Genomic DNA, 20741 nt, shown 5'->3' on the forward strand with positions numbered 1-20741 from the left:
AAAAAACCCTTTAAAGCATCCAGAGAAAGAAAAATTTAGTGGAAATGGAAGATCTTTTAACACAAACGTGCAGAAAGCATCTTTCATTGGAACTAGACTGGCTAAGCTAGCGGCTGAAATAGTGAAATTGAATAAGAGTTAAAATGTAGAAATCCTCTAGGAAAAAGGAAATTTTGCATACGGAAATCTACTTTGCTGGGCACGGGCACCCTTCGGTTAGCCCTTTCCTCAGAGCATTAACCTGACTGTTCCTGATGGGGTGCAGAGAATGAATTCAGGGTGCCACTGCATGGTGCCTAAAGTGGGGATTGGATAGAAATTTGAAAAAAAGTATTTACAGGTCTGTAAATTCTCAAAACAGAAAATATAAAAATGCATTAGAACTGGGGTAAAAAAGAAAGAATCCTACCTTGAAAAACTGCAGATTCCCTCTGTCTGTTTGATGGGAAGCCTGACTGTGTGCAAATGCAAGGAAACAAGCTTGCTGCTCCAATTTTTACCTTGTTCAAAAAGACTGACAATATTTTGCCAGAGTCCTACCAAAAGTAAGTACAGGATGCAGCAAGAGCCGATTTTCTTGCTAAAATGTTTGCTATTGAGTTTGCATTCAGTTAAAGAACAGCTAGAGAAGAGGGGAATAAAACCAGCAGATGAGTTTTCTTACAGAATTCATTTCACTACTATTTCACTCCACTCATGTACTTGTAACAGTCAGCCTGATATATACAGCTGCTGTCTAATGTAACCCACTGCTCATCTCTCTCTCTCTCACCCACAACACACATGCACTCACACTCCCCTCTTCCTCCTCCAAGGACTGCAGTGCTTTCAACAAGAGAAAAAAATAATAATAATAAAAATAGCAATAATTAAAAAAATCTACAGTATTCACTTCCTTTTGGTATATTACATTGGCATTTTCTGTACATGACCCAAGAGCTCCCTCTATTTACACAGTGATATGGAAGGACTTGTTCTCGGGAGCCTGGTTCTCCTGGCCTTGAGTGGGGAATTAAAGCCCACCTTTCAGAGTTCTTCTTTCTTTTCCATTTTATTAGCAGCATCATGTAAACTTGTAAGGGGAAGGGGGGGCTATTTTGAAGGTTTCTTGAGTCTGCTCCCTCTTGCCCTTCTGGGGAGATGGCTGGCAGCATCTGCCCAGTTAGCAGCTGCTGTTTTTGAATTCACCATTCTCCGTGATGGAAAGCTTGGTGGGATTGGTGGGGGAGATGCCATTGCGGACTTGCATGCTGTAGCGCTCCTTCACCTGTGTCAGGGCACTCATCAACCGCGTGTTGGCAGAGTCCAGGGACACGATCCGCTTCTCCTGCAACAAACACCCCACAAAGTCAGAGCTCCTTCACAAATGAAATGCCTTTGCCCCACAAGCCTGCTTTATGGGGAACTTCCAGGACACGGGGCTGTGGCAGTGTCTTCAGATGATTTCTAGGCAGAGGCAGTTTAGCTAACATTCTCTGGTAAGATGGGATGTCTGCCTCTTTCTGTTTTCTTGGGGTAACATGGCCCGTGCTTGCCACAGGCTTTTCACAGGCTGGTCTGGCCCTCCTGGCCTTTTTGCATGATGGAAGGTGACAGTGAGTCAAAGTTACATTGGCGAACTGATCCAGTCACGGTGGCTTTATCCAGACAGCCTCCAACAGAGGCAGATGGAAATGCAGTATTTTGTCATGGGGGGGGTGGGGTGGGGTGGGGTGTCGGTGTTAATAACAACGATAGCCAATTATTATTATTTTTTTCAATTATGTTAGAAAAACAGAAACAGGCAGCAGAAAATAAAAGTGGTGGAGGTTTCAACTGGCAGAGAAAAGTGCAAGTGGTATCTAATGGCCATTGTCTCTGTATTTTGGATGGAGTGTGCTCAGAGTAAACTCATGGTATGCTTGAAATAAAGGAAAAAAAGCAGGTGAATGGCAGCCTGCAGTCACCAGCAGGAGTGAGGGTGCAATAGCAACATAGAGAAGAAGCAGCCAAAAGCTAAAACTAAGGGGTTATTTGAGGTGAAGGGGAAGAGGACATTGTGGGTGGAGGGGGAGATGCCATCGACAGAACACAAAGAACAAACACTGAACACACTGCTCCTAGACCCATTCCAGCTCAGAGGGGCTCCCGGGCTCTGCCGAATCCAGGGTTCCCACATCCCAGTTTTGATTCTTCTGTCACAGAAAGCGCTAGCCTCCACTTCTAGCAGAAAGCTAAAGGATGTGTACTAAATTCATAAAAAATAAAAAACCCATCAACAAAACCCAGCCTACTAACAGCTAGATTCTCTGCAGTGGGATAAAGCACTGGATGGTCAAGCCAAAGAGTTGGTGGCACAATTAGAAATGACAGTTTTCATCTTCCCTCAAAAAAAAAAAAAGTAATGCAGCCACACAAAGCAGCAACAGAGATGGCAAAAGGTAAATATGCTCTCCATGATACCAGCTGATTGGCTTTTTTTCCTTGAGAAGGAAAAATGTCTAATTTACTTGAATGAAAAAAGCTGCATGCAGGAACTCTTCCCAGTCCAGCCCATTGAGAAACAAAATGGAAGGAAAAATGATGCACAGAAGGCACAAACATTAAGGGATAGTTCAGACATACTGCTCAGGAGACCTAAGTGCTACAACAGCCCCTTGAGATTTTGATCCCAGAACATCAGCTGTCTGGTACATCAGTAATCAAGTAATGTTTGCTTTTCTCAGTGGGTTTCCCCACAGGGGTAAGTGTTAGGGAGAAAAAAAACAAAGCAGAATTTTAAGTACTGCTTGTATTACAGCCCTGGAGACCAAGCTCTGTATAGCAAAGCAAACGGAGGAGGAGGCATGAGAAATCAACTAACAGCAAGGCAGGCTATAGCCAGCCCTAGCACTTGCCCTGGTCCAGTCAACATAAGTAAGGAGAACGGACAATAGAGGAGTTAAAGGCCTTAGCCTTTCCTCCCATGCTGAAATAAATCCTGTATAACACAACTGCCTTAGCAGAAATGTGTTCTTCGGCAAGTTAAATCTCTTCCTCCTTGGACTAAGTTTCACCTGGAATATATAACTTAAAATTAAAATTTCTTTCCAAAGAATATAGCTTTCCAAAGAGTTAAAAATGAAAGGCTGGTTGTTTTCTGGCACTGATGAGTGCTCACTATGCCAGTTTGTGAAACAGCTGGAAATCTACACTTGGAAAATCAATCTTAAAAGCATGAGCTTGGTGAGTAGAGGCATCTTCTCGCTCAAAGGAAAATACAATCTAACAAACACATGAATTGGGCACAGGGAGTGGGAGGAGCTGGAATGGGTAGGAGGTCAGTGCACTGGGCCAGGACTGGGTACTGCTCAGCTAGAGAACTGATTGGGTTTACTTGCCTGTTTGAATTATCTCATCCCCATTTATGACCTGTAATTTAACACAGCGGAGATGTCACTTGCAATAGCAACTGGGCTAGTACTCTCTGCAGCTCCGCTGCTCCAAGGAGAGAGTTTAGCCAGACCTAGCCCCTGCCGAGTCAGGGAGGGCCAGAGACAGCCTCTGGAACCACAGCGCACACGAGGCGCTGCCCAGAGCCAGTGCAAGCAGCACGTACCCTGAGAACAAGGCTGTCCTTGTGCATTGGTGCAGTATTGGGTGCTGCACCTGACCACGAGACAAAAGAGCAAATCCTGAAAAGCGTCTTGTGCCGATGTAACTAAGCACAAGAAGCCTGGGTTACTGCTGTTTCCTAGCGGCCATTTAATTCTTCAAACAGGTGTGATAAGCCAGGTTCCAACTCCACTCCATAAATCTCACGTAAAAAAAGACCTTTTCTTTTCTAGCCACTGCTATATCCCTTTGCCAAATCAATCACAAACTAATAAAAATCTTCCAAGTGCAACTTAGAGGGATTGCTACAGAACTCAGAAAACACTTGGCTCCTCTGGTGTGTCTGTTCTGAATCTTTCATCAGTTTCCTCTTCTGCTCAGGCACCCATGAAAGGGCAATGACAACTAAGCTTCTCACCCAATGAAGCAGTTGACACTGAAACAGTTAAGGTTTGCTGATGACCTTGCTTGCCCAAGTAGCTAACAGCACTTCAGAAGAAAAAAAGTCTCAGATTAAAAGAGGAATCATTAATGCTATTGCTTTACTACTGTTTTTTTCAACAATTTCCACTGCAGGTGATCAATGATGCATTATTTGATCAAGTGTGATCAAGGACCACACCCTTCCAGCCCTGAGGGTGTGAAGCTTTCACAAGTCAGCAGCAGTTCCCTCTGCCAACTGGTGACACTGAGGGATCAGACTGGTCCACTCTCCACCCTGCTATTCCATAACCTCACACCAAGGCTGAGAGCCTACTGGCACAGACAGGTAACAAAGGGAAGGGCAAGTTTCTTACTCAGTCACAATCTCTCAAATCCTCCCCTCCAAAAAATCACTTTTTCTGAGTTTTCTCAGTGCCCCTTTCACCTTCTCGAGGCAGATGAAAAAGGCATCACCTCCTTCAAAAACCAGGCTACTGTTTGGATGGGCTGCCATTCTGTCAGAGTGTAACTGCAAGATGCCCTGACTGTGTCTATCTCCAAAAAAATGGCCCAGCCTGTTCAACTTCTAGCCCAGCTTCCACTTGCCATACTCCTTGATCAGATTGGAGGCTGCTGTACGGTTTCCTCACCACCGAGAAAATAAAAAAATAGACTGACTACATTCCTGTTCATTCTCCAGCACTGCACTCTCCCACTTCACATTTTGAGTGCAAGCCCTCACAGAAGGGATTTAATCTTGAGCTGCATCTAGAAAGGGTGACTACACTGGTGACTCCATGAAGAGCATCTTGCACAATAGCTAGGACCTATATATGCTGTAATTCCAGTAGGATTTTCTTTTTATTCTGCAAGGCTAGGTAACAGAAGTGCCATGTTATTCTACATGAGTGATTTATTCAGATTAGATGGCACAGACCCAAAAATCCAGCTTTCATGAACAGTCTTTCTGAAGAACTGTGGGAAAACCGGCAGAGGCAGCAGGAAAAATGGAACTTTTCAAATTATCAAAAAGAAATCTGCTATAAATACGCTCCTAGTGTTACCAGGCTTTTAAAACCACAGCTTTTTTCTACTTTATATTTTTCCTACAGTTCCATGTGAGTGCAAACACTTCTACTATTGCTGGCCATTCAACAGGAAAAAAAATGGCCATGGTATGCCCTTTTGTGCTCACTTATGCCAATATTCTAATACACCAGTATCATCTTTAACAATTTTCAACTGAGGCTACCCCCCTCGCCACTCTTTGTGTAGGGAAACAACTTTCTGAAATAACTTGGGTTATTCCTGAAACAGGTCATCTTCTTAAGATTATCTGTTAAGGAAAGTTTACATTTGGAACTACTGAAAAGCCCAGAAGCAGGAAAGATGTCCTCCAAATGCAAATATCACAAACATAACATGGCAGGCAGATATCAAACCAGTCTCAGGCTCTGTTGTACAAGCTTTGCTATCTGGGATCAGCACAGACACAGAAGAAAAGCTGAAATGATCCCACACAATACACCCACATGCATTGCCTGCTGGGTCCCACTTTCCACAGCTAACTTCTGTTGACCGAGGCAAGCACTGCAGGTTTGTGGCAAAGTGGGCATTTCTCCAGGACTGACGTGGACAGTCAGATGGGGTGAAATGCCACATATGACATTATACAGGGCAATGCTCCATTGCAAGCATTCTCTTTTCTTGACTTGAATGTTCAAAGCCATGCTTTTAGCTTGCATAGCTGAGATGCATGCACATGGCAATTAAACTATGCTGGTATGAGGCACAGCTTTTCCAGGGTTCCCAGGCTCACGTTTGGAACAATGTCTACACAATGCACTGCTATTCCTTTACCTGCTTGGGATCTCACAAAGTAGAAAAGGTTTTGGAGAAGTGATCAGTCCTGTGATTTGTTGTCAGGCTGTCTCAAAGCCTACTGTCAGACAGTACAGCCTTTATTAATTAAAAAACCCAATTCTCTCCTAGAAGGCAGTAAGTCACATGTGCAATACCATGGGCCAATACTGGCTTGGGAGCTAGATAACAATACTGGGACAGGAGGACAGGGGAGAATAACGGGTTCTACGCACAGAACACTTGATTCTTGGAGATCCTGAGCTCCTTACCTGTGCATCAATAATTTTCTGCTTTGCATCGATGACAGCTTGCATCTCTGCATGATCCTTCTTCAGCTCCTCTTCCACTGCCATGAGTCTGGTTAGCACAAAGAGGTATAAATTAGGACCTTTTAATACTATTCCAGAGGGTTTCAGGTACTCTGGCCTGTTGGTTTGACTTCTCTGATTGTCCTGGCTCTGCAAGAGAAGAATTCTGCTGTGCTCAGAAAAGCTTATCTATCCATCTGACACTCCCAACTGCCTAACCTTGTTATTCTCAAAATGGACATTGCCAAAAATGCAACTGCTCTGAAAAACTCCCGCCTTGAGTACAGATTCCAAACAAAGCAAAAAGACCTGTTATAAGCACAACAGAGACCGGGGTTAAAAATTCCTAAATCTTCTCCTTCACTGCCACTTCCTGGCAATCTGAGGCAAGTTTCCACACCTGCATCCCCATTTCTTCATCTCTAAGGCAGGATGGTATCAGTCCAGAGATGTCAAGAAGCCCATGCAACTACCTTCTTTAGTGTCAAAGAGAACACATGACACAGGGGAGCTGCTTGTCCTACACAGTCCCAAACTTTCTAAAGCCTCACCTGCTGATGATACTTTTCATCTGGCTGTCCTTCTCCTCCTGTTGCCTGCGCAGTCTCTCCTCACTGTCTTCCAGCCTAGACTTGTACTCCATCAGCAGCTTCTGCATTTGCTGCTCTTGCACCAGGAGCCGCCGCTCATACTCCTCCAGCCGGCGACTTGACACCTTCAGGCGCTCCTTCAGCTTCGCTATCTCTTGTTCGTACTGCAGGTGGAAGGAAAGAAGGAAAGAATCAGATGCAAAGGAAAAAGGAAGAGATCAGATCATTATAATCTGCTGCTGCTGTTCAGAGAAGGACATTGTTGTCTTAATGAAAAATAAATTGATAGAACTAAAGCAAATAACAAACAAACAAACAAACAACTGTGAGCAACCACAGACAAGGAGTACATAGGCTCCCACTGAGCGTTAAGCTACTCCCACAGTGTAGGATGTCATTCTGTAGCATGATTTAAGCAGAGGGCTCTGACATGGCTCCTCAGCCCTGACTGGCAAACATCCCCAGTTACCCCAGACTCAAGCACTTCCCAGACTGAAGCTGCTAATAGTGCTCAACTGTAAAAATGCCCTGGGGTGACCAAACTTACAAAACTGACCAGTATGGGACCCAAAAACCTCATTCTTCAGGACCTAATCAAGGCATCAAAACACATATGAAGACAGCAAATCATTCACTACAAAATAAAGCCTGTAAGTTTACTTGGCTGAGGTTTTGTTCTTCTACTTACTGTCTCTGCGGACAATCACTTCTGCAGTAGTGCAATGAATCTCAACGTATTCCACTTTGGTTTGGGTTCATTCACCTTTCTTAATAATCCTATGTTCCTGCTTCTTGTCCACCAAATGTTCTCCTCCTCACTCCCTGCCTTCTCAAAACATGAAACCTCTTACTAAACTTCATCGCCATAGCAGCATACAGATGTAACTGTATTTGGAAAAATGGTATCTACTCCTGAAAATAAATACGCTTTAAAAAAAGATCATGGACATTTCTGTGTAGCCCAGAAACACTTTACTACCTAGATGACAGGCACTTGCCTCAGGTGAAGCCCAAGACAAAATTTGAATGCAACTATTAATGAAGACTGAATTGCGTTTACAGAGCCTTGTACAATCACTTAGCATATCCTAAGCTATACTCAGTTGGGTTAACGATAGTGATTTTTTTTTAATGGAGTTTAATGATCACTAAAAATTTTGCAAGCATAGAAAAACAGCAGTATGTTGTAGCTATAGTGTTGTCATAAAAAATAATGACTTGAGCAGGATCTAATACACTTAGGTAGTGTGACTCACGTAAGTGCCAAATACCAGCCTGTAATGTTACAAACCCTCAGCTATGTCAGTTTGCACCCATTTGACATGCTACAGCCTGTATGTGGGTTAATCTGTAGCATGGGATACTGTACTACAGATATGTGTGACAGCATGTACAGCAGGAAGTTATCCCAATACAACCTGAGTTTGAAAGCATGACTGCCACAGCAGTGCCTGAAAGCTGCTCTGAACTCAGCTGTAGGGTGGACAGGACTCACTGGCAGCCCTCAAGTCGGCTGCATACGGAACAAAATCTACCTTCTCAGCATGCTTGACTTCATCTGGATTCTGCTCTGCATCCTCCTCTACTTCTTCATACTGTCCATTATTAAGAACCCACGCAGCTGTCCTTTCCACTGGTGACATTGTGGCAGAGTCCACAGGCGACTGAACCTGGAGCAGAGATACCTGTAAGCATTTTTCAGAGAAACTACATACAAATCAGCTCTAAAATCCAGTTTATTTGGAGGAGAAAAATGACCATGAATCTGTCAGTCTCAAAGGATCCCCAAAACCTCTCTTGCAGAGATACTTTACCCTCCCTTGACTTTGGATCCACAGCACTTACTTGAGTCCCTCTAAAACCAATGTACTTGAGAAATTTTTCTTCCTCTCTAAGCAAGCTTCTCTCTGGAAAAGTTCTTGTTTCCAAATCCTGTTCACATCCACTTTTCCCCTTTGCCAGATTTTCAGTAAGGCCTTCTCAACCTGTGATTTCTCTCACAAAGAAAACACAGTAACAAAGCTTCGCTTGCAGCCTGTTCAGGTAAGACAGATTGGTTTCTTTGGAGTACTGAGGAGCTTAACTTGGGAGCACAGCTTTCTCAGCCAGGCTGCAGACAGACTTTGCAATGGAGGATGGGGCCGCATGGCTTGGATATGAGACAGTACAGCAGTGCTTAAAAGTGGCAAAGAGGCGTAACATTATCACTATCAGATTTAGAAGGTCTATTGTAGCATATACACCCAGACAAGGCTGTGAAAGGAGGTCAGGGCCAGCAGTGCTTACTAGGAGAACTGTAAAACATCATCAGAGGCTATCCTCTCTAAGGGAATCTGAAAAGGAAGCCAAGAGAAGAAACAAGAAACTCTCTGCCTGGCTGGGGAAAATATGGCTTGCTACAAATTCCAAGCAATTTTCATGGACAAAGACAAGTTTATAAGCACCGGAATTAGCATAATTACCCCTGAAAGAGCAACACTGTCTTAACTTTTTGAGAAATGCGAAAGATCAACTCCCTCCTTGTACCGCCCCCCCCCAACTGTAGCTTCTTTTTGCACTCAAGCAGCTTTTCATCACACTGCCTTGTTTCAGCATCGTACCAAAGTGAAATGTGCTCCCTGGCAGGGGGATTTTGAAGTCTCAGTTTCTCAGGAGCTCTTGATGGGGGAGTAACAGCTTCTCTACAAGAGGCAGGCAACGGATCATGTCAACCTCCATTTCTGTTTCACTTGTTCACGAGGACAAGGCTGGCGAGTGCTGCATATGTCCTATGCCAGCTCCGGCCAGACGATCTGCCTGCAACAGCTCAGCTGTCCTGAACAGCGATGAAGACTCCAGCACTGGAAGAAGCCTCAGCAAGGATGGGTATAAAGGCAAAGGAAAGGAGTAGGAATTAGGCAAAAATCTCCGGATTTAGGCAGAGGCCTTTTCGCTAGAAAGAAGTCTTCACAGCAGAAAGGCTAATAGCCTCTTTCAAGTGCAGTGTGAAAGCTTGGCAAAGCTCCTTAGATTTTTTTTGATGGTATTTGCTGTCAGGCGGCCACAGTGAGGGAGGCTATGAACTGTGTGTGGCTCTGCCACCAACAGCCTCGTCTCAGAGGTAAATACTTTGGCTCTAGGAATTGCTGGAGGAATTAGGAATAGCTATGGATGAACACTGTCACCGTTCATTGCAGTTATGGAGGACTAAGATAGCAGAAGAGTGACTATAAACGACATCACCAGCCTTGTAACAGACTGCTGATCAGCAGCAATCATTGCCAAACAACCTTGCAAGCTGTAGGAAGAGTATTTTCAGCAGCCAAACTCAGAAAGCCTACAAAGACCAAGTGGATGGCAAGCACTTCACATGCTAATGGGTTATGAGTTATACTCTAATAAAGGGGAAAAAAGAAAAAGCCTGCTAGGAACATGTATTAATTCCCCTCTCTGCCTCTCTTCCAGAGGAACACACTGACATTTCTGTTCCCACCTACCTACTAAATGCAAATGGAAGGCAAAAAGTGACCTCTTCCAGTAAACAAAGGGCCTAGCTCTATATTCAGAAACAAATGGTACTTGTAGAGAACAGAGTCTAATAATTATAACGCCCACAAAGCATGCCTAGAAAGAACATGCCCAGAAAGAACATGCCCAACTTCTCTTTTCTCTTTTTCTTTTTTAAATAAGAACAGAATTCCACAACACGATTTGCAATTAAAAGGACACAGTGGAATTTGCCTCAAAAAAATTTTGGCCACTCGATCTGGCACACTTCAAGACATTTCTCAAGGGTGTGGGGAAGGAAAGAACAAATTGATTTCTATGAATAAAATAGGAGCAAGCACTCTAATGAATCCAGTGGAAACAATTAGTATGGAAAGTAGAGTGGAAAAGTAAGTAGACTCACATCGCCTACAAGAGGGGGGAAGGAGACTGCCCTGAAGCCAGTCATAGTTGTTGGCATCTGTGAAGCTGAATGTAAAAAGTAACTGGAGAAGAGGGAAGTCTGAGACAGTCACTTTGATGCTAAACAAGCACAGGTAACTGATGTACTTGGGGGCAGTCGGGTAATCAGCAATTTAAGATAAGCAGTGCCAGGAGTTTGCAAACAGCCAACTGAACGCTTCTCATAAACACACACAGGGCAGAAGCCACCCATGTAAGGTGTACACACAAAGACTGGAGACACACCACCTGTACTTTCTCTTCCTTATCCTAACACCTTCAAAGTAAAGCCCTCTTTGCGTATTTGTGTAGGCACTTCTCGTAACAAGCCCTGAGGAAAGGTACCAGCTCCCCGGGGATTTTGGCTAGGACACTGCACAGAACCATACAATAAAACTCAGCAGATCATACAATACAGGTTCACACTGGATGCCTGAGAACTGCAAAGGGAGTTTTTCCTTCAAATTTATCCTTGTTACTGGCCTAAAAATTTCCTACACCTCCACACTAGGCTTAGTTGTATTCAATTTACTTTACCTATCAACCCCTCTATGCCCAAATGTAAAACACATGCTCCAAAGGAGGACACAAACACATGCACTTCAAATAATATGCAATTACTTTTTTTGGTATTACTAACTTGGCATATTAAGCTTTGCTTTGTGATTCAGTGTTTCTCATCTCCTTGTACTTTAATGAACTTGAGGTATCAAAATAGTTTTGAAGTCCGATTGCTCCTGGGTTCCCAGGCATCACCCAGATCTTCCTCCTTTCGACTGTAACATTCAGGAGTTTGCCAAGAAAGCTGTACCAACAGGGATACCAGTGAAACCCTTGGCAGAGCAGGAGCTCACGCTGGCAACTAAGTTCTTCTGCCAGCTTTACCTTACAAGACAAAAGCCTTCCCCCTGCACAGCCATGTCTTCACCAGCACTTTTGCCAACAGGGCTACATCAGCAAGGAGCATCATAACCTGCTCCCTGTGGATGTAGCTTCACCAGCAGCATCAACCTCAGGGGCTGCAACTTTCTGGAGTGAAAAGTCTTCACTCCTGCCTGTGAACAGAGTAGCATCTTTCCTAGAAGGTCTTGTGGAAAGCAGGAGCTTAAAAAATTTCCTTCTGTACTAGGTAAGGTAAATCAAACATGACCATGTTTACCCTCACAGTGACCACAGAAGAAAACACTTAACCTCAAGGAATAGCACAGGTGTTGCCTTCAAGAGCCTCACCTTGCCCAGCTGATAAGTCTGTATGCACTAGTGTGACATTTCTAAAAACAACCACCTTCTCTCTGACCTGCAGATTGACACATTTTCTACCTTTGCTGTAGTGCCAAACATTTATATACTCATTTTCTCTTTAGCATCAAACTAATTTAGGAAAAGATTTTCATACACAGCAAATCACAACAGCATTTTTTTTTCTTCCTTTTTTTTTTAAAGTAATGGAACTTTGGCTTTTTGACAGGAATATCTTGATTTACAGTTGCCTATGAACAACTGATAAAGTGCATTAGGAGTTGGTACATATAAGCACTCCCGTCCAGAAAGTGTTTGCATTATTCATAGTTTGGGATGATTAATAGTATTTATTTGGGGACTAGCAATAGACTGTTGCGTCATGGTGAAATACAGATTTCTCCACACTTAAGAAAACTGTACTTATTTATTATTTTGGCAGCAGTTTATTCCATGATATTTTACCTTTGTTTATTTCTCTGTTTTTAGGTAGCTATGCTTTTAAATTAGCACTACAGGGCAAATGCCGTCTCACGTGGCGATCTTAACTACAATTTGGAACAAAGCTTCTTCTATATTTTTTATTCAGGGAAATTTTCAAGTTTTGTTTCTTTCAGCAGGCTTGCTCCTACCTTAGTAAATAGAAAACTTTTTTTTTTTTTAATTTAGTACAGAAGCATCCAAAAATAACAGGTAAGCTAGGCTTGCCAAGCTTGTAAGGGTAACAAGCATGACTATTCTTTACACTTGCTACTGGCCACTTGCTTAAGTGCCAGTACTCTTGATTCAACTCAGTTCAACTCAAAGGTCAAAAAGCTTTGAAGGTCAATGCAGCCATCAGCTAAACACCAAAGCAGAAAGCACCTGGAAAAAGGCTTTCCTTACCTGCTGTGTTTGTTGCCTCTGAATTGCCCTCACCTTTGGGACAGGGCTCTCTCTAGAGGACGAGGACTGCTGCCGGGACCGGCTCCCATTCTGAATGGGTTCAGTCACCATGGCTCCTGACACTCCAGACATGCTGCCCGTGCTCCGCAGGGATGCGCTGTGCGGCAAGGACTGCGGAGCTTTGGCCCTGGCGCCCAGCCCGGCTTGGTCCATTTTGCGGATCTGTGCTTGGCTGCTGCTGTTCTGGCGGGGCAGTGCGATGGGGACGTGCTTGTCTGGGGCCATGTGGCGCCGGGAGAAGTCCTCGCTCTGCGTGCTGCGCTTGGTGAAGTCCTCCATGCTGCTGTTGCTGGGTCCACTAAGTTTGAAGTCTTCACTGTTGCTTCGGCTCCGGGAGCTGGCAGTGCTCAGGTTCTCCAGGCTGGAGTCCACGGAGGCCTTCGGCATCGGTGGGGTTGGGTTGTTGAGATGGTAAACCGGGTTCTGGAACGACAGAGGCTGGAGGCTGCCCTGTTGGTTCAAAGCTGGGTGCAGAGGCCTTCTCACCTGGGGAGCACTCTGGGGTGTGCTCTGAGTTTCCCACAGCTGTTTGATGTTTGCTACCTGTGTGATCGAGAGCTGGCTGCCGGCCAAGCGCAAAGGCACATCGTGCATAATAGAAGCATGGTCACTGTGAGCCGTGTGAGGATCTTGGAGGTCCATGAGAGAGATGCTACGTCCATTGGGCAAGATGCTTTCCCTTTCATCCTTATCTGAGTAAGTCATGCTCTGGGTGGATGCCTGCTGAACCAACAGTAAGGTCTTGCCCCTAAAATATCCATCTACATTTTCCTGTGTTGGAGACTTCAGCTTATGCAAGTCACTGTGGAGTGGAGAGGAATTTGGTTAATTTTTAAGCAGCCAAGACCCCGAGAGGTCCGTCCCCGAGAAGTCTTTCTACCTCATTTAACCTCCCACCCAACTGAAAGCTTCAAGGAACCAGATTTCCTTTTATGAGCTCTTTGTGTTCAAGTCAGAACACACTCTTCCTTAATTACCACTTATCTTGGAGAATTACATTTGATTCAAGAAGTGCTTCATCTTTATTTTTTCCACAGGTGAAATGGAAACCATTCCCACCAAATCCTCCCCGCTTAGACAATTCTGTCTCCAGCAAGACTTCAGAGCAGTTCAGTTCCCGTTTAACCCTTCACCAGCATTACGTATTGTGGGTGTCTGAAAATTCAACAGGAGTTGTGTGAAGGCTCCTGTAGATCTAGATGTAAGCTCAGATGGCAGACACTTCCACGTGACAAAACTGGCCCTCATAACTGACAGCACAGAAACTACTCTGAGACCACAGTATCCAAGCTCTTTGGCAGTTCTGCCATGTCACAGCTTTTTGCTTCTGATTAACAGCTATTATGCTGTGAGAAATGCTGCACTAAACAGAGGAGGGACTATTTTTGCTATTTCACTGGTAACAAGTTCCACCTACAGCCCAGTTTTTCATCAGCAGTAAATAAGTGGTGTGATCGCCAGAAGGAAACATTATGGCTGACTATGCATCTGGACACTCAGACTGGCAGTAAATTGCAAAACTGTTTGTTAGCAGCTGAAGTCAGTGACTCCCAGAGACACTTTTGAGTCCTGGGTAAGTCAAAAGCTTCAGGTCACCAGTGCCACCTTGTGCACCTCGTGCACCTCTTACTAGGACTGTGTATTCCCCATACAAAGGCCCAAGCTCCCCGCTCCTACAGCTGATGTGGGCAGACAGTTCAGGTGATGAAGCACTCAACTCTTAACAGACTTAACAACCCCCCTTATCCCACATCTTCCCTTGAGCTCTGGCTGTTACATACCCATCAGTGGGGTCCTCAAATATCTTCTGAAGCCCTGAGGAGAGACTGCCACTGACGTTTGGACTAGAGCTGTGCTCAGTGAAACGCCTCAGCTGCTGCTGTATGGGCGTAGGGTTGGTCATTGATTTGGTGATATCGGCAAGAATACGAGGAAGAGGTCCCAGTTTTGCCACGGTCGCCTGTAGGAAGGAATTTTCACCCTAATTGGACAACAAGCACCGCGACATCCGCCAGTTTTTTGATAACGATGCACAGAGGCGGAGGGGTGGAGGTGGAAGGAAGGAGGGTGGGTGGTTGTGTGCGGGTGTGCCAGGACCGTAATGCAGTGTTACGGAGCAGCGTAACCACGGCGACGAGATGGATGGAGGAGACGAAACGGGGTGCAGCAGACATTGAGGAAAGAAAAGGAAATAGAAAAGAAATTAGGATTGACCCCCAAAAATAAAAATCATGCTCAATAAAACAAAACTATTGCCATTCCAATGCAAAACTATCATGCAAAGCAAACTAAGTCCAAGGTGGGTGAGGTCAAAGTGAAAACTACAGTTATCTACTCATTAAAGGGCATTCAAAGACTACAGATTCAGCTAGTGGGGGAACTTTCCAGGCAAAGGGTGTCACGTGGTAAAGGAAATGCATGCCAACAGACAAGGGGATGCGGCATTCAGGGGGATCATGAGAGAATTGCAAGGGTTGAGGGAGATGGGGAAAGGGAAGGTTTTCATTTCATAAGCCTTTTGCTTTTGGCATCCTACACTGATGCCATCTTCTGTAGCACCCTGTTATCAAAAATTAAGGCATTCTTCCCTACCTAAAAGTGAAAAATAACTGCATGAAAACATCAATGATCCTCATCCCAACATTATCACATCAGGATTAAATGTGTAGCTTCTTGTTCAATTACATGTTAGCTCAGTGTTCGCCAGGCCTAGATAAGAGCAGCTGACCTTCCAGCAAGGAAGGCTGCTCATTCAGGCTCTTTGTATTTCTCCCCCCCTTTGGGTCACCGCTGGTTATATCATCTACAGGGCATCTTCGGGCTCTTGGGACTGCAGGAAGAAGGTGAAAGTGCTGGAGGTTTATAAGAAAGTAAAACTCTGCTGCAAAGACAATGCTTTTTTCAAAGATATCCTTATTTTTCCTGTAAGCTGGTATTCAATCAGTTTGGCTCCAGAGAAAGGTCTCTTTACAGACACTTTCATGTAGCACTTCTTCTGTGTCTATTAAAATCTCTGAGGTGAATTCTCTCATCACTTCCCAGTCATTACCTGCAGTAAAGCAGTATTGCATGTAACTTTACCCCTTAATTCTCTTTTTAGCAAACCACTATACCAGCTCCCAAGGGCCTGTTAGGATAGATCTGTGAGTCTAACCTACAGAAAGGGCAAAGCAGATCTGCTTTGACAGTTTATCCAGGTCTGGCTCCTCCCTTTCCTCGTTGCCCAAGACATTTACGACCACTGCATTCAGAGAGCAGCTCACAGTAACCAACACCAAGTCCAAAGATCCATTTGCAGTTCTAATGACTGGAGCTGGGCTTCTCTTGATCTGACGCCTGACCAGCTTGGAGGGAAATGGCAGTGTTCCCTGCACTGGTGGGTTTACCCCAATGTGTAGAAATGGAGGATCTCGTCTTTAGACTGCTCACTTTGCCTGTTTTCCTGAGGCTGCTGAACTGTCTTTATAGCTGACTTTGCTGCCTGTGACATTTTGAATGTACACTGTGTGCATGTATGAGGAAAACAGAAAAACAAGATCATAAATTATTATCAAACTAAGATTAACTAAGATTAATATATATTGCCTTTTTGAGTCAAGGACATTTCAATTTACTCTGACGCAACAAGCTCAGTTTTTTTGTTTTCTGTTTTAAATAATGTACTGTGAGAAAATAGATACCCAACAAATAACTATTTTGGCAAACCTTAATGCAATAAAAATATTAAGAGTGCATTGCAATTCACCTCACCTCTCCATTTTCAAAAGAAAGAATAATACAAATGGAATATGGACAAAATAATGCACCTCTAAAAGTTGAAATATGGAACAGTTCCAACAACTTGCAAAAGAAAAAAAAAAAAAACACTCACAGCTCAGCTTTTCTGGGTCTTATCAACTACCTTTGCTATCAAGGATTTAATGATTTTGGATCCTGCAAAGCCACATAGCTAAGGAAAAGCAAACTACTGCCTTTTCTCCTTCTATAGCTAAATGGAAGCAATGCTTATTGTTGGTGATGTCTACTGCGATCAGCAGAACAGAATACGGACAACGCATATGATCCCAGCACAATACACGGCAGAAAGCTTCTTGCTTTTGTTACAGGATAAAACTGAAGAGTGGATCCAGGTTTTTACATGGCATCCTCTTGTACACTAAAAACTAATCCAAAGACTACAGAAATGAGAGCATCTCAGCGGGCTTTGGATGAGGTCTTTAATGAGAACAGTTCTGCCTGGCCAACACATTACTCCATCAGACCTGGGCAGGGTAGGTCCTGGTGTGCAGCAAATCGCCTCCATTAGCATCAAAAAGGGCACTGCAACATTTTCATTTTCTGCCCAAACACCCTCCCTTTTTTCCAGCTTGCTTATAAGAAAGGACCGTCTGCTCAGGGAATTCCAGGTATAATTTTAAGCGCTACCCTCTCCACCATTGAACACCCAGCCTTACTTAAGGCTCTGCAAAGTGTTTGCACTACTGCTGAAGCCCTACCACTTCACATGCCCCGCTTCAGGCCTTAATCTGAAACCACGGAAAGAACAGTTGTGAAATACCAATATCAAACATTCCTCTCAAAAGCTGTTGAATAAGTTCTCCCCAAAGCAGGCTTCAGCTGCTCCCTTGATGTTTCCTAGTGTTTACTGTTGCTACGATACAATCGCCGCATTCACCCTCCCGGGGCCTCCAGCCTGCTTTACCTTATCAAGTTGGGACACAACCTCCCATAAGAGAGAATGCAAAACTGAGAGCTCTCTGCCCAGGTCGATGTAGCCCTCAAATCCAGGCATGTTTGAGATGGTATCTGGATTAGAGATCTCCACGAGAAAACGCTTCATTCCTCCCCACTCATGTTCCAAAAAGTCATTCATGAAGGCCATATACTCTTCCTTATTACCAAACCTGCAAGAAAGGGGAGGAGGGGAAACCCAGTCAATAACCTCCACAAAAAATACAGACTACAAGTGCTTATGGCCAAGTACTTAAATGCTTAACTTCAGACCTGCCTTCCTGAATATGTGGTCTGGGAGAAAAAAAAAAGGACAATTTAAGAGATTCACTGCTTTCTCGGACTTAATTAAATATTAGTAATTCACCATTCCTATTATAGTCAAGGGCTCAACACATCTCTCCCCCCTCCCTCCCACAGACACCCTTTCTCTTCTCCCCTTCTCTGCATCCCCTTCCCTGTAAGAGACATGCCATGCCCTTTTTATTATTCAGATGGGAATTTAGGAGGAAGAAAGGAGGAAAATCATGATCCTTGGTGGGAACAGGCTTTTTTTCTTTTGAAATAGCATACACACTGACATGCTAATGCATGGCTCTTCTTAGTTTTATACTGTGTCCCCTCTACTGAATTCAACACAGCCCAAATCTGCATGTGAAAAGGAGAATTTATCTAGCTCAACACTGAGGTGTCTCAAGGGGAACAGCGTTCACATATAAGTGAGAAGTTTCCTCCTTTTCTAAAGCTGACTTCAATTTAACAGAGAATCAGCTGCCTGCAAACATGACTACCAAGTGGGCCTCTGCTTGCTCCATAGTAACCTGCAGTGACTTGCACCCCTACAGGCACAGATTTTTTCAGTTTTATTGTCACCACCTACTTAGCAAAATTGGCGAGATTCTGAATGACTTTAGCAATAAGTGTGAGTGTGCGAGATGTCCGGTCATCAGGATACTCCTGCATGAGGCTAAAGAGACTGGGGGACATGATAGCAGGGCACAGGAAGCGGAGGAAGAGGGAGGCACTGATCAGGCGTTCACTGATGTCCTGCTTGCCCCTGCTCAGGCACTGCTGCTTCCAAGATGCAAATACCTCCTTCAGCTCACGAGGGAACACGCTGCAAAACAAGAAACCAGGAAATAAAATCACATGGGCGATGAGATGCAACAAGTTGAACTGGTGACCAATCACCTGAAATAATTATCTGTGAGAAAACATCATCGGCGCTTCCCCCCCTCCGCCCCCAGTTTTCTCTCTCTAGGCTAGGAAATGTCATTAGACATCTATTCTTAGACCCCCATTTAATCTGGTGATACTTAAGTAGTCTTTAAAGCATCCCTTGTTCATATATGTTAAGTGAAGCCATTTTCAGACACACTGATTTACAAGCTAAGAACTACTTATCCATCGCTATCCTGGAGCAAACAGGATGTTAGAATACTAAAACCAAACTGAACCAAACTGAACTCGTCTCCATAACTGAAATCTTTATTTTGCTTGTTAAGCTCTCTCAATATTTCGCATGTGCTTTGTTCTGAAGCAGAAGGCCCTTCTTTCACTACTACTACTCAGAAACAGAGATTAATAGAAACCTCTCTCCCAGTGCTTCCTCCCCGTGATTCCCTATTCAATTCTACAATCTGAAGGGTCTGAAAGTCTTCTATAGACAGCAAAACTTTCAGCTTCTTATTCCAAGTTCAAGCTAAGCTGTTATCTTCTCACTTTATTCAGCCACAGCTCAGTATGTGTTCCTTTGGCAGCATATTTCAGCAGAATTTCCTGTCAGGTATGGTGTGTGGGACTGGAACCCCTCAATTTGGGCACAAGTTCCACCTGCAATATGGTGTCACACGTAGGAAGGCAGTGCGGAAAGGAAGCGAAGGCAGTCTCATAAGACAGATGGGTCTATGCTATTTCCCCATACAACTGCTGTTTTCTCATCTTCAGAGGAGGAATGGGTACCCTTCTAAGCAAATGACCTAATGGGGGAGAAAGGGAGGGAAGATGCCTCACCAGTAAGAATTGATAATCTTGCAGAAGGCCAGCTCACAACACATTTTCAGGTTGCTCTGATGATCTGTTAATTCACTGGATGAACATTTGCTGGGATCCACTTCACAGTTTTCATCTGACTCATACAAAGCCTTGATAAACTCCCCTGGACAAAGGGAAGAGGATGACAAACCAGAGTAGTTACATGAAAAGCCTCCTTGACACACCTTTAAAACCTGCTTATGTCTTTCCTTGGCAACTGCCTCTTCTGTTCCCCGTGTCTGCAATACAGCCTCCAGACACCAGATGTTGGGGACACGACTCCTCCCAGCTCTTTTGGAGCAGAGCACTTGGCGTACCAGATCAGACGGCTGGTGCTCTGATGCTTCAGCCTCCTGTGCCCTTGCTGCCCACAAATACAGATGCAATAACAGGATGGCTTTGCTTAAAACCCCTGCAGACACTTCACTTATAGCCTAAGGAATAGGATTTGACTTTGTATTCAAATTGTATTATCAACTATAAAACTATCCACAGTCTTAGAAATGAAGCTGTGCTATTTGTCTTCATAATTTCCCCAGGAAATGCACTTGACAATGCTATTTATTTTTATTATTTCTAAATTTACCTTTTTTTAAATTTTAAAAAGTGTCACCTTGCTCTTGAATAAGAGTAACATCTGAGTGCTAGCTAGATACTGCTAATTTTCTCAACCTCTTTTATCAACATCTTACAACATTTTTATAGCCTGCATCTTTCAAAATCCTTTGCATTTCTGTCATCCTTCTCTTACGGCATCACAACAGAAGCTGGACACTTACAAAACCACATGAAGTTTCCTTTGTTTGACATACTGGAATGACCTACTTACTAGTTTTCCTCCTATATATGCTGGCACACGAAGTGATTTTTAAATTGTTGTTCACTAGGAAAAACTCTTTTATTAATTCATTTAATGATTCAATGTCTTTTAAGTTCATCTCCTCAGATGATCTTGCTGGCTCCAAGCTAATGCCACAAGGCTTGTTTGTGCAAAAGGGTTTTGTTTTTTTTGTCTTTGTTTTCATAAAAACCCTTAAACACCTCCCAACCCCCCCTCCCCAAATCTCAAGTCAGCAGTGTTCTTGCAAGCAAAGCAGGCAGCACATTT

General features: G+C 43.9%; 1 protein-coding gene across 1 annotated transcript in view; it reads right to left on the reverse strand.

The window, feature by feature from the left end:
* Positions 1 to 1162: 1162 nt before the first annotated feature.
* RASAL2 (RAS protein activator like 2) overlaps positions 1163 to 20741 on the reverse strand; it is a 187323-nt gene continuing 167744 nt past the window's right edge. Inside the window, exons 11-19 of the mRNA XM_010580720.1 lie at positions 19613 to 19757; positions 18480 to 18716; positions 17571 to 17772; positions 14650 to 14849; positions 12809 to 13670; positions 8293 to 8427; positions 6719 to 6921; positions 6129 to 6216; positions 1163 to 1327 (exon numbers count right to left, since the gene is read on the reverse strand). Coding sequence (XP_010579022.1) covers positions 1163 to 1327; positions 6129 to 6216; positions 6719 to 6921; positions 8293 to 8427; positions 12809 to 13670; positions 14650 to 14849; positions 17571 to 17772; positions 18480 to 18716; positions 19613 to 19757 — 2237 coding nt within the window. The remainder of the gene's footprint in view (positions 1328 to 6128; positions 6217 to 6718; positions 6922 to 8292; positions 8428 to 12808; positions 13671 to 14649; positions 14850 to 17570; positions 17773 to 18479; positions 18717 to 19612; positions 19758 to 20741) is intronic.

Source organism: Haliaeetus leucocephalus, unplaced genomic scaffold (genome assembly GCF_000737465.1).
Source record: "Haliaeetus leucocephalus isolate CR32 unplaced genomic scaffold, Haliaeetus_leucocephalus-4.0 Scaffold730, whole genome shotgun sequence".
Lineage (NCBI taxonomy): Eukaryota > Metazoa > Chordata > Aves > Accipitriformes > Accipitridae > Haliaeetus > Haliaeetus leucocephalus.